The sequence below is a fragment of the Oxyura jamaicensis genome, chromosome 1 (genome assembly GCF_011077185.1).
Source record: "Oxyura jamaicensis isolate SHBP4307 breed ruddy duck chromosome 1, BPBGC_Ojam_1.0, whole genome shotgun sequence".
NCBI lineage: Eukaryota > Metazoa > Chordata > Aves > Anseriformes > Anatidae > Oxyura > Oxyura jamaicensis.
The window spans coordinates 52,137,329-52,152,093 of NC_048893.1; the positions used below are offsets into that span (position 1 = coordinate 52,137,329).

The 14,765-nt window shown below is 41.3% G+C and overlaps 1 protein-coding gene across 1 annotated transcript in view; it reads right to left on the minus strand.

Moving 5' to 3' along the window:
• Window positions 1-13,259, minus strand: part of ACSS3 (acyl-CoA synthetase short chain family member 3) — a 67,226-nt gene extending 53,967 nt beyond the window's left edge. Inside the window, exons 1-2 of the mRNA XM_035338581.1 lie at window positions 12,815-13,259; window positions 6,908-7,052 (exon numbers count right to left, since the gene is read on the minus strand). Of these exons, the coding sequence (XP_035194472.1) occupies window positions 6,908-7,052; window positions 12,815-13,245 (576 nt within the window). The 5' untranslated portion in view covers window positions 13,246-13,259. The remainder of the gene's footprint in view (window positions 1-6,907; window positions 7,053-12,814) is intronic.
• Window positions 13,260-14,765: the final 1,506 nt, after the last annotated feature.

The following is a 14,765-nucleotide window of genomic DNA, read 5'->3' on the forward strand; positions in this document are numbered from 1 at the left end:
TTTGTATACTTCCCACTGTGAAAATATTAAAATCTGAAAACTCATTTTAACAGAGAGAAAGTATCAAGTATCAACTGATCTCAAAGAATTTAAAAACCTAATCTTCATCTTTGCTGCTTGTGATACTCTCAAGCAGCATGTAGACAAAAAGGCCAGAGGAAACAAAAATAATATTTAAGGAGTAATTCTATATCCCATATAAGTAATAGTAAAAATATTAAGCAATAAATAATTAAACACAATGGAAAACACATTCATTATTATTTTTATAATTATTACTGATGCTGAAAAAAGGCAATGTTTGCCTGTGGATGGAAAAGGCATCATTTAAAGATCATAATTAGTAATTTTGTAATAGAAGACTCCCAGTGCCTGTATATGAGCTACATAACTTCAGTACTCGGCTGTATGAGGGAGACAGTGAAGAGAACTGCATACACTGAAGTAAGTTTTCTTGAAATCTACCATACATAAATTTTATTTAAAGCAGAATATACGTAGCATGTTGCAGCCAGAAACCACGTCTTCCAGGCAAGCTCACTAGTTACTTGTTTGTACTTAACCTCCCCACTCTGAAGAGTTCAATGTCACCAGAGGCATTAACCCAACACAATATGTGGGCAGCTTTGATTTTCCCTTTGTCTTTTCCTTTATCCTTCTGACAGCTAGTGAGCATTTGCCCTACAGAATAACTGTCTCCATTTGCAACTATTTGGAAGATCATGGAACATCATAAAGAAGGTTTACATTGCCCTTAAGATGGATGTGGAAACTCTGAAACATTCACACAATCATTCTTCCTAAAAGGGAAAAAAAAAAAAAAGTGTAAGTAGTGACATTTCATTAAACTGTTAAAAGCCATGAAACCTTCCAGTTTGTTACAGTGTGTTGTCATTTATGGTTTACATTAAGACAGCATACTTTATCTCTCAAGATTTTACAGTTGCTATTTTCCTACCAGCATGCTATTTCTCTGCTCTTCTTCAAAGTTTAAGACTGCTCTATTGCCTTAATGTTTTTGACACTTCAGAAATAAAATGACTTGAAACAAAGTGATATAACAGGAAGCTGAAGTAGGTTTTCAGATTTGAAGATCTGGACTTAAATTACACTTATGTCAAATGCAAGCCTTAGTGAGTACAGTTTTGTTTTTACCCTGCCACCAAACAAATACTATATCTGTATTAGCAGTTCAAGTTTGGAAAAGTAGTGCTGTTCTGAAGTAAATCACCCGGCTGTCCCCAGTGGTTTAAAATGCAGTTCAGTTTTGGTCCATGCCAGAAGAATTCTGTTTAGAAAATGCTAAAGCAGAAATTCCACTCCAAATGCTCAAAAATTAAACTCCAAACCTGACTGTGTTGAACAGCGTGGGTCTCACCAGTGTCAAGTCCCTCAACACAAACTAAACACAAAACGATCTTTCAAATACTGAGAACTCCTGAAAGATCCTGAAGCACATCTCATGCTGTAAAAATAGTCATGTCAGATAAGCATTCCTCTAAACCAAAGGCAGCAAGCCTTCCTCTCCTCTTCAGCTTCTCCAACATGCCATTCTTGGAAGGCTACTAAAGAAAGTAGTCCTTGCTGCTGCCTCCCACATGCTGATCAACCTCTTCACTCTTTCATTACTCCTTTATCACTTCCTCCTTTTCCTACTGCTGCAAGAGTTTCTCCAGCAGATGAACCATCCTGTTGCTAATGTCCATCCTCTCCCGGTTGGCAGCAGGCTTGACAAGTGGTGCTGCATTCACTTCACACAAGTGAAGATCACATTCTTAAACACATGGCACAATCATGCTTCAGAAGTGGCTTGGTGCATGTGCCCCTACCACAGAGATCTTGGATCTTCAGGGGAGGAGAGAGCATTCCACTAAGTCCACTGCTCATTAGGCTACCTACACCCTTTGTCCCAGGATCAACAGTCCAGGGAAAAGCGTGCCACACACACCTGCCAAGTATGCACACTTCTGCATCACACAAGCCCCGGAGGACCCTCAGGAGATGACATGCAGGAACATCCCCTTGGCCCATGCTCTGCCACACCAGGCACTGGGAACTGTAACTTCAATGGTCCAGATGCCTGCCTGATTAAATATATATACTCCTTTCGTAGACATGTATTTAGCTTGGGATTGTGTTTAGGAGCTTTCTGGCCCAGTCAGGGCACTGGTCCCAGAGCTGTGGAAAGACAATGCAAGTTTGCCTGTGAGAGCTGTAATGTCTTGAGATGATTCCCCAGGGACTTTGGGCTGTGAAGTAAGTTCCATGGAGCAACAAGCTCCATCAGAGACCACCTGCGCCGACCCTGCTCTGCCTGTGTGCCAGGCACAGTCCTGCCAACTCCATCAACCATGCACGTGGCACGCCTTGATAGCACAGCCCCTGCAGGTTTCTGCACCAAATTCCACTGCATTGTCTCTTCCTCTCCTCAAACACAGTACATGAGCGACCTACCTAGTGGTTGTAATGGTGCACATACACTGCTCCACAAACAAGAAAATAAGGTAAGTTGGGATGATTTTTATTTCATTCTAATTCAGGCAGACAGCTGCTGGGATTGTGGTTAATTGCAGTAATTTCTCCTTCCTTCTTTCACATGCCAACGTGCTCTTTGGATTGAGGGAAAGCTGGAGACTGTGGATAGGGCACAGATACAGGCCCATCTTCCTTCCTGGTTTGGGAGACCACCTGTGGTCTCCCAGATAAAAAGTTTGATTGTCAGTCTCTGTAGGACTTTCTGTCTATATTCTAGTTTTGTTTTTTTAGCACTTATAAGAAGGAGTATCTTGAAATGAAAGTCATTATTTCTAGCTAAGAAGCAATTGTCCATTTTTCAAGGCAGAAGGCAAAGAAAGAAGATGGAGTAAAGCAAGTAGAATGAAAAAGACTACTAGAAGCAAAACAACCTGGATAATTCTTCAGTCATATATATACAGGAGATAAATGCAGTGCAAGACAGACAGACACATAAATACAACCTGACAATTCCTAATACTGCTATTTCAGAAGGAGATGCCTTTAGGGTGGGTAATTATCAAAATAAAAAAAAAAAATCCTAACAAAGAAATTACATCATAACCCAATGCTGATAACTCCGAAGCCCTTCTCTCTCATTCATATTTTTGCAACATTCAATGCTGTGGGGGGAAGGAGGTCTGGATTTTACTCCTCCTGTCAGGTTATTGCACTCATAAATTATTTATTACAGCACTGAATTCAGCACATTAATTGTGCATTGTTTCTGAAATAATGACCAAGAAAAATCATACTGTTTTCATGTACAATATCTGTCAAGTGTCAACAATTGCAAATAATATGGCATTCAAATTCTTGAGATTTTTTTTCTTTTTTTTTTTTAGCAAGGGAGGAAGCCTACAGAAAATAACCCAGTAATGTAAACAGGGAGGTATTTTCACCCACCTAACAACCTTTGTCGTAACCTGAAAACGGTAGTACTTTCCAACACTATCCAATCAGAAAGTTTGTTTTTAAATGAATAGAAACCATTGCTCCTTTTTTTTTTTTCCCCTGGATATATCCATTTTTCCCTAACACTACAGAGATTCGGTAACATTTCTAAAAGAATTCACGTCTCCCTTATCTTTTCCTGGCATCTCACTACTGGAATTAGGGACTATCTCAAGGTATACACAAAGCTTACAGCTACGTCCCCATTTCACTGTAATCAGTTCAATTATGTAATCCACATTTAAAAGCCTGTAAGAGGCATCAGTAAATAAAATAAATCCAATAGGTACATTCAGGAAGACTGTCATGTCTTAAGTTCCGTCAGAGCCCTACTCTCCACATTTGCAGCATTCCATCTGTAACAGCATGTAATTAATACAATGCGATCATATGCACTGTGTAAAATTTCACTTTAAGAGTCCCAAGACTTTTCAAATATAGTTGCACAGAGTATCAGCACAGACAGATCTTGCCATTATTTGTATCAATAAACTGCTGAAATTGTCTTGCAGTCCTTCTACTCCAATTCTGAAAAAAAAAAAAAAAAAAAATCCTGACAGGTTGGACACTAAACATCCACAAGCTTCCAACATTTCTCTCAATTATTTACAATTTAGTGGTGCTTAACCTTAAAATTGCAGCATCTGAACAGCAGTGAAACGAGTAAAAAGGACAGAGGTAATCTGAAAGAAACGAGCTTCCCTAGGACATAGCTCAAGCTATCCCACCCTCCCTAAGGAGTTGTATTATCTCCAACCAAGTACCTATGTATTTTTTTCATCCTTACCATGCGTTTGATCCTTGGACAAATGATCCAACCTGATATATAATTCTGCATCTTCCCATCCTGCGACCCACAGTTATTCTATATAACTTTTAGTTAATCCACCTATAAAGTCCTCTTTTATTGCCAAAAGCAGAAAGAAATCCATCACCTCAAACCCTGATCTCTCATAGAGACATTTTGAGCAGGCAGCCTCTCTGAAAAGACATTCTCAGTGAAATAACAGCTCATTGGCCTGGCAGGCTACTAAACATTCGTTGGATGGGTATAGTTCAAACTACGGTCTGCACACGGATTCACACTGAAGGCTATTTTAAAATGGGAAAGGAACTCCAGAAAGGAAGCAAAAGGTTTCTTTCACCTCTGGGGTTACTAAGCCTATTTGTCAACTTTGTTCATACATCTGGTCTACACTCATACCAGTCTGTAATGAAGCATGCAAAGCAGTGAAAGTCTATTTCAAAACTCCAGCATATAGTACTTCTGGCTTACATTGAGCAGACTGAGAACACAGCAACAAGCAATGGCAGCGGGATGTGAGCCACACACTGTAAGGCATGTTTCATAGTGGTTCAGTAGGCCTTCTCTCATCCTAGTCTTTACGAGATCTGTGACAGAAACACACCAGCCCATGTATCTGCAATTTTCAGCCAACATCTCTGTGGGTATGTTTGTTACCTGGTGTTCAACAGTAACCAGATGAACCAAATTAAACTTATTCCCCAAGAGTGGAGTAGAAAGATGCAAATGAGAAGTTATTAGTCCCAAATCCTGCCTTTCGCTATCATATGCTCTTTTGATTAAGGAGAATAACAAACCATACAGAATTCAAAAACAATATTAAGACAGGACTCAGCTACCAGCAAGATTACAATGAGCTTCTGAATAAGTTCTGCTACATACCCCCAGAAAATTTCAACCAGTTATCCCGTTTGGTTTATTATGCTCAGTAAGAGGAAATACGGAAGAAAGTAAGTATGTGTATATTAGCAAAACTTTGTCATTCTGCATAAAATGTTCCATGACGTAACATCTTTAATGTGCTTACAGAAAACACAGATACACAAACTTAGGAGACACCAACATTCACGCTAAAAAGTGAACCGAGGCTACTTTTCAAGTGCTGTTCAGAGGAAATTTCTGCAGAGGAAGCCCACTGAAGATAATTTACATCAAAACGATGTATTCATTAAAATAAATGAATAGGTATTTACACATATGTACACTTTTTTCATTTATACATATACGTTTTTATATGGCACATGACAAAATTGCATATAATTACAATTTATTTATCGATAGACATTAAAAAAAAAATAGGCATGAAGTTGTGCCCTTTTAAAGCTGACTGATTTCTTAAAACACCAAAATAGTGGTTTTAGCTCTAGTATACTGCATGGTAACTTTAAAGTTCAGTTTTGGACTTTGTAAATCAATAAAAAACTGGTGAGGAGTAAATACTTTCTATATTCTTCTTACAAGGTATGGTACAGCAGAGATGTATCAGTTTTTTTGTCTGTACGATTATTCTTTTCTTCCAACAATAATAACAACAATTGTGGAATACAAACCTCACACACCAAACTACTGTATTGTCAACTTCATTTAACATTTTAAACGTAGGTTCGCATTACATGTATCTGCAGTACAGGGAGTGTTCCAACCACTGTAATGCATCTTGCACTCTGAAATTCATTAAGCAAGAAGAGGGTTTGACTCCAAAATTTCTTTGTGTTCAGGGTTAAGTGCAACTGCTATATATAACTAGAACAGAAAAGCAGAGCAAAGTTAAAATACAGCATTTGAATAGGAAATTCAATTTAACTACCAATTATAGCAACCGGCATGGGCTGGGCCTGGTTGAGGGTGGCATCAGCAGGTGACCTTTGGTAAATGACGTCAGGTAATGAGGCTGCCAAATTATCAGCACAGAGGAGCAGTGTGAGGCCCACAGGCAGCTGATGGCGGCGAGACAGGCACACAGACAGCCTGGCACTTGGGGCTGATGCTGAACTGGGCATTCGCACCCCAGCCAGGGGCAAGCTGCATTGGCCACCCCAGCCAACAGTTGAAATCCATGGGCTTCCCAAATGGAGTGCTAGTGCAGACCATCAGCACCCTCGCTATAGCCTCCCCCAGGCACGTGATGCAGCTCTGCCTGGACCTGCTTCCTGTTCACTTGGCACTTGTTTTTACACTCCATTATCTGCAGCAATAGCCAAGGTGTGCACCTTCATTTTCACTAGCACAGCATTGTTGTTCTTTGTAGCAACTCAGTGCCAAGTGGCTTGACTAATATTTTGCTTTACCTTTTATATAGGAAAGAAGAAAAAAAAAAAAAAAAAAAAAAAAAAGAACTGTTAGGAGACAGGAAAAAAAAAAAAGGAATTCAAGAAAGAAAAGTTCAGAATTTAACTGACCAAGACAAAAAATAACAAACTGCAGGAAAAAAAAAAAAAAATAAAGGAAGATCAAAACTTCTTAGATGCTCTATTTTGCTCTATTATCAGGTAAAAGCAGTGAAGCTTACAGATCAATACTGAGCACAGCAAAAGGAATAAACTAGCAAGGCAGACCACTTCTGCCTCCCTAATATCTACCTGCTGTTCGGTATTTCCAATCTATTTCCAGTAACAAGGCTATTCTCAAACGTACCTGTTCAAGAAGTTCCTTATATGTTATTTTCTCTTTGGTATTTGTTACAGGACTGTCATAAATAATGGCAATGTGGTCTCCTCGTCCATTCTCAACATGACGATCTACAGCATTGTAACAAATATTCAGCTCTCCACCTACAAACCTAAAAAAGAAGTTGAAAGTACATTACAGCCAACCTTTCAAATTACTAAGACAGGGTTGATTGTTATTGTTGTTTTTTCTTTTAAGGAATGAGAGCATGCAATTGAAGTAAACATAAAACTTTACAGTCCATTCAGGAAGTCATTTTTTATTCTATAACCCCACAATTTACTTTAAAAGCTACATAAACCAAGATAAGTAAAAGAAGTAAAGTACTTAGACCTTAACTGACTTAACTAAGAATATGCTAAACTGGGTCTTGATTTAACTTTTGCATCAATCATTCTCATTTTTATAGCTACGATTTCAGGGAACAAGACATAACGTTCACTTATTACACTTACTACTGGCATGTAAATTTATATTTTACAAAGAAGAGGTTCAGGACTCCAAATGTTCTTATTCACATCTTGGCAGTAACAGTTAAGCATACAGACATCTATATCTAAATTAACCTGACCCCAATGGTCATAAAACCTTGTAAATTTGTCTGATACTCATAATGCATTTGACATTCCCATGTTCTACATCAGTGACTCAAAAACCCCCATAAAGTAGTGTGAGTTGTAGTCTCTTCCACAGCCAGATGTTTACAGAAGAATCTGCACAAACACAGGTTTCATTTTTATTGTAATTGTACACAGAAAAAGAAAAGCGTAGCATAATCTTCAAGTAAGAAAACAAACAAGGCACCAGATGCTACAATGACAATTAGCTCAAAGATGACACAGAATTAGCTTACTCAAAATAATGTTCTCCTTTGTGTGTTTTTATCTGCACGGATCTATCTACAGCAAAAGAAGAGCAACACACAGGAAAAGTAGAGTTGGGAGTATCCAAAAATTCAATGGGAATGCTCACTATCATAATGTCTTGTTGTAATGTAAAAAAATAAAACTAGATGGCCTGAAGTAACCCACTACCAGTTAAAAGAGAGCATTTCCTTCTTTCCTTCCTGTTTTGTACAGGACTGCTTTAAATTAGGATATTTGATGTATTATTCATATATCCATATGACAAGAGGCCATTGAATAGTCCCTATTGTAAAGAATTGCACGTATTAAAGCAAGACCAATTAGGATGTTAGGATGTAGCAAACTTTTCCTGTGACTCCTTTACAATGCCATTAATAAGGAGAAGGTGGGAAACCAAGAAAGCAAAAAAAAAAAAAAAAAAAAAAAAAAAAAAAAAAAAAAGTGCTATAAAGCTCTTCCCATAAAAGAGCTATATGAACAATAAAGGCTTGTCAGTTGCTTCAAGTAATACAGATAAGTCTGTATTACTATCATAAAAGCTGTATAGGCTCAGGTCATCTACTGATTTTTATATCATATCTGTGTGACGAGTGGAACAGCACAGCACAGTATCTGGGTTACCATGCATTGCTACTTAAGAATGGTGCAAGCACGAATGAGTGGCAGAGCTTGGATTCCCATTAAGTTATGTAGCAAGATCAACATTGTCAAAGACATTTTTAACTACTACCGAAGAACATCAATTTGCTTGAATAAGCTTTAGCTGGGAAGCAACAGCAGCATTAAAACAGGCTCGAGTCCCTGAATTAACTTAAAAAAGAGATCTAGAACTGAAAATAAAATATTCCACTAGGCTGCAGGAAGATATGGGATGGATCTGCAGGATGTTTGGAAGAGTTGCAAATGAATCTTGCCATAAGCAGGGCTGTAAAATGCTAATCTGTTACTAACCAGACATTTAGCTCAATACAGCTTATGGACTGAATTCCACCCTGAAGATCTTTTCTTTAGGCTCAGTTCCTAAGGCTGGGAAAGGAATAACATTATACTAATGGAGCAGAGGAGGAGAAAAAGAGAAACAAAGAGTGAACAGTAACAACTCCAATACATAGAAGATACTGGATTCACTTCACCAGTCTCTTGGAAGAGCTCCTCTTCTGTTCGCTGATACTACTGTGGAAGAAAAATGGCAGGGTTCCTCCTGCCAAAAATCACAGCAGAATTTAAATGTGGTTATAATACCAAAACAGCTTGCTTCACAGCAACTTTTTTAGCTAATGTTCTGCCAATAGCTGCTTAACTTTTGGGTCTTTTTTCCTGTACATCCCTGACAGTAGTAGCCTTTGGTAATCCACAGGACGTGTAACTTTCATCCAATAATGCACCCCTGTAATAATTTCAGTGTGGTTACCGCACTAAGACCCCCCGAGCCCCTTAGAAACCACCTCCAGCCTCAGCAGGAATTCCTGCCTCCCTGGTCTGGGGCTGGCGCCTCCCATCTCCTGCAGGTCTGGCAGAGCTGCTCTTGTTGCACAACCCAGGATCTCAAGTACAGGCACTGACTTTTCTTTAACCGTTCTTTAAAACGACTGAATCTTCACAGGGAAGCAGAAGGGCCAAGGAAGCATTGTTCTCCTAGTCATGACAATTCATTGTTCTCCTACTCATGACAATTCAGTTAGTTACGTCTTCCGTAGCAGGACTCCGGTTACATGCAGCTTAACATCTATTGTCTGTGGCACGAAAATTGTTTTTACTGTGTTCAGAATTTTTTCAGATCTGTCAACAGCCTACTTCATAGTAACAAAATAAGTATAATCATGGTGAAGGCAACACATAATTAAGCCTAAATTCAAATATTCAAATTTATGTTGTCATTTCCAACAATATCTGCTATCTACAAAATCAAAGTAGCTGTATTCAAAGACAATTTTTAGTTTCACTCAAAAGCAAAGACAATTAAGAAGAAAAATGAAGGATGATAAACGTTCTGAATAAACTCAGCATATATGCAAAAGAAAAAACTACAGTACAATTATTTTGCACTTCAAATGTAATTTTAAAAAGTGTATTGCTAATTCCTGTAATGCCATGCACAAACACTTCTCCAGCCTGAGTTCCCAGGAATCAATGGGATTTGTTTTTAATTTGTTTAGATGAAGTCAGAACAGAAGTTGAATGTAGCGTTAAACAAAACCACTACAGTATTAGATATTTTAAGATAAAAGTACGTTAACTGATCCAGCCACAATTTTTTAAAGTGTCAATAACACTTAAACAGCAGAGAGGGTAACATTCCTGAAGCTCAAAGGTGATTTCACATAACACAGGGTCTTAAGAAGCATGAAGAACACAGCTTGCAAAATTGCCCTCTACCTGCATAGGTTAGGAAAAAAATGTTTCTACCATTCCTATAAAAAAAAATGCTTAACCTTCCTAATCGGGATTCCACAAGATCCCCAAATAATATGTTCAAGTGTTTCACTACCTTTAGCATTAAAAAGATTTTTTCTTTCCAAGGTCTAAAATTTACATCTCCCCCATTGCAATTTAAGATCCCTTTTTTCTGAACATTTCAAAGCAGACTTGAATTTCTCCTTGAGCTTTGTAGCCAAAATAGACGTATTTCAAAACATGTCTCCTTTTAGCCTTCTCCACCAAACCATGTCAGTTCCTTCACCCTTTCCTTGACCACTTTCTCTTGTTTGCTATTCTCATTATTTTTGCCCCGCACCAGCCACCGATGCAGGTCAGAATAGCCAATGGTGCCTGAGATTACTGCTTCAGCGAAAGCACCAGACAACAGTGGCACTGATTGCATGCCTTCTGGAGAGCATTTTGCATCCCACTGATATAATACTGGTATTTCCAATAGAAGAGACTGAAGAAAGTGCACTAGGGCATGCTACACATTTCTTTTATGCTCTTCCAGTACTTGGAAAGGCAGAATTAGGATTTGCCTTATAAACTGAAGTTTCAGATATGTTAACCACCTTTTTAAGGGGACGTAAATAGGACTAGAAAACATACAAAAAGTGTCTCTTTCTGTACCTTTCAGGTTTGGCAACCAACAACAATGACAATAAAAATAGAAGATGCTTATTAATTGACCTAATAATATGACTCCAACACATTTTCTAACTCAAGAAGCACATGCATGATTTTCTTAACACTATTTTAAGGTTTCCCTAAACTGCTAGGCAAACTTCAGAACCAGAACCACCTTTACGTTGTTAGACCAGCAGACTGTTATTTTTAGAAGCCTGGTCTCATGTTCAGATCTGTTCTGTCCTGTTTGTTCAGAATATATTCTGAAAGAGCCTCCTGTACCGTCTTTCTTTCTTAAATTTAGTCTTTTCCTCAAAAAGTTTATCTGTCTGTTGTTCTGCTAGACACACAGAATGGTGGCAATCATCTGGGACTTCAGAGGCAGCAAAGCACTACACCAGGATCCCATACAGCCTCGTATCTCTTAACATGAACTTAAATAAAAAAGCAAAACAGTACATTGCACATTAAAGCAATAAAGAGCATTAAACAAATTTGAATTACTTGAAGCTTCATTATCCACAACAGAGCAACAGATGCCTGACAACCAAACAATAACTAGGGCCTGATGCTGAGTCTTCAGAGATTTGCACCCCTGTATAATCCCACTGAATCGCAGAATGGTTGAGGTTGGAAGTGCCCCTAGAGAAGGCCCCTTGAGCAGGTTGCCCATGACCATGTCCAGGAGGCTTCTGAAGATCTCTCAGAAGGTGCCCACTTCCTCTTGTCCTGGCGCTGGGCACCACTGGAAAGAGCCTGGCTCCATCTTGCTTACACCTTCCCTCCTACTTGCACACACTGATAAGATAACTTAAGTCTGTGGCAAACTGCATCCACAGAGGAGTAAAGATGCCAGGGGGACAGAAGGTCAGAAAAGACCACTGGAAGTTAAATCTGACCTCAGCGTATGAAACTCTATCCAGCTATTCCCGTCATAAGCCCAAATAATTTCGTCTAAGAAGCCAAAATGCTTTAAAAAGACAAAACCACATCACTTGCAACCAGCAAGCTTATCTCACTCATCAAATCAAATTACATTTGTTTGACAGGATCTGATAGAAAAAACATGCTTGCTGGTGTGTATCAGATTGTTATCCCTTAACTTTTAAAAAGTAACCATCATGACTTTTTCATTATTTTGTTCAGGAATGCCAAGGAGCTTCCATGGTCCTTAACTGTGCAGGCAATCCTACTTGTCCCTTCTGACCAGTGCCATGACCTTAAAACCCAAGGTCAGTGGACCACAGGTCTCCTCATCAATCCACTTTAAGCTTCCTGACTGTTACACAGCCACAATGACTTAAAGGGATTTATGCTGGCTGGGTGCTGCTTAACATTCAGCTTAAGAGATAAAAACAGTTGTCACTGTGAGAGCTGCCTTGCAGCAACCACAGACACCAATAAGAAAGTAAGAGATGACGGTGGTCATGACAAAACTTTAACAGGCAAACTGCCTTTGAAGAAGTACTGAAAATCTTTTCCTGAATGTTGTAAGACGGCTGTCCGTTCTGTCTGCGCAGTCACCGCTCACCACGTGGACGTACATACCAGGCCACTAATGCCTTTGCTAAACATTACCTTATCATGCCCTCGAAGCGATGACCTACTCAGCCAATTTCTAAGGTTAAAAAACTGAAAGCCACCGTCTCCGTGTTCCCACAGGCAATTTTCCGTCCCCCGATGCCAGATTCCTAGCACTGACAGCAACCTAAGCCACGGGGCACCCAGACCCACGATCATCGCACCCGTACGACACACGCACACCGCCACAGCCCACGCCAAGTCCCCTCTCACCCGTCCTGATTTCAATCATTAAGCATTTCAATCATTAAGCATAACCGAGTGCAATCATTAAACTCCCCGGGCTCTGCCACCACCACCGCAGGGCGGCAGGCTCACAGCCCCAAGCACCCGCCGGAGCCCCGGCGCCCCACAGCCGCTGCCCCCGGCCGGCACTCACCAGGCGGCGCCCCCGGGACCGCGGCTCTGCAGAGCCCTGTCCCAGGGCTTGTCCCACCGGATCAGCGCGGCGGCGGCTCCCCACACCTTCTCGGGATCGGCCACCGAGGCCCTGAACACCGCCTCGTAGTCGCCCAGCGCCCGGCAGCAGGCGGCGCGGCCCGGCAGCCGGCTCCCCGCGCGGGGCGGCCGCAGCCACCGCCGGGCAGCGCCGCCGTGGCGGGGCAGCGCCGCCAGCCTGCCCACGAGCCCCATCTTGCGCGGCCCCTGCGGGGCTCCGACAGCCCTCGGAAGCCCCCTCAGATGGCGGCGACTCCACCGGCTGCCGACTGCCCTCGGCAAGCGGCGCGGAGCAGTGCGCTTGGAGCCCCGCCGAGCGGGGGCGGGCGGCCCGGGCTGCGCCCCCTGGGGCCGGGCCGGGCCTGCCGCCATGTCGGGGGTCCGGCCCCGCCGCCCTCCGCCCTGCCCCGGCGGCCATCGAGGGCCGGGCCCGGAGCCCCGTGGGCGTGCGGTGGCCGCTAGGTGAGGGAAGGGCACAGGCGAGGGCAGGCTCCACAGCCCTGCTGCGGGCTTGTAGGGGCGGCAGGAGGGGAGTCGGACCCCGAAGGTGTTAGTTTCCCTTTTCCCTCAAAACCCCTGGCAGTCCGGGTTCCTTCCTGAGCGGTTGGCGCAGCTGTTGCTCGTTTTTTCCACGTCCAGATGCTTTTTCTCCTGGTAAAATTCTCCAGAAAGCAGTTGCAATTTGAAGATTTCCCTGCTTTACATTTTTTTTCTTGCCCTGAGGAAAGTAAGTCATGGTTGCAGATCATCATCATTACACCAAATTCCATGTCCTAAATCAAACACTAGCTCCTAAACCCTATCCACAAATAATAAATAATAATAATAAATGAAGACCACCACTAAGCATTGCCCCCTTGAATACTGCACTGAAGACCCCACAACTGTTCATTTAGCTATTACATACATACGTCTGTACATTGACTGTCTACGCCTGAGGTAGCAGAATGTAATGACATGAATGGAGAGGAATTTACTTGAATCAGATGTCATCAGAGAGAGAAACTGAAGACAGAAAAAGGAGAGATGGAGACACTGAAATTATGTTTGGCTTAATAACTTGCATGATATATAGCCACAATGCTCCTCAAGTATTTATTTTGAAATACACTCTTACTTTGAGAAAAACGGCCTATGAAAAAATAAGGCACATTATTAGTACCACAAGAAAAGTCTGTTCCATATTCCAGAAGACCACCGTCATTTGTAGTGGACCTTTTCTTTTGCACATCTTGGCATATATTTAGAAACCCTTCCTAAGTTTCAATGGTAATGTTCCAGAATACTGTAATGCACGTCAGCTAAAACATACACCAGCTTCAAAGACGTGCCTTGCACCTTATGAAATTATTTTAGTGCTTTAATAGATCTATCCATTATAAGTCTCTCAGGAGACTTTCTGCAATCACATTATAAAAGATGCTGTATGGTTAAGAGGAACTCTGTAATTCAAAGAAGATATGTTTTGTACTCACAGGTAATGTAGGCATCTGTTACCTGAGTACTGTGGAATTAGTACAATGAGAACATAACGGGGTATCACATTACTGGTAAACTCTGACAGTTTCCCATGGCTTGCAGGAGCTTTTGGCACTGCCCAGCGCTGTGTGAGCTACCTGCCCCACACTGCACCACAGTTCAGCTTGCTCTCCTCCCCATCAGGGCTGTAGTAACATGCAGCACTGATGTAGTACATTGGCATTAGAGACTCATTTATACTAAGTTCATCCTCCCCAGAAGCCTGAAACACCTAAAGGACTAAGTGGACAAGATATGAAAATTTCTGTACACAATGCCAGCAAAGCTGGAAAATCCAAAATACATTTGGGTGGCTGGGAAATGGGAAGGAGGGAAGGAGGGAAGGAGGGAAGGAGGGAAGGAGGGAAGGAGGG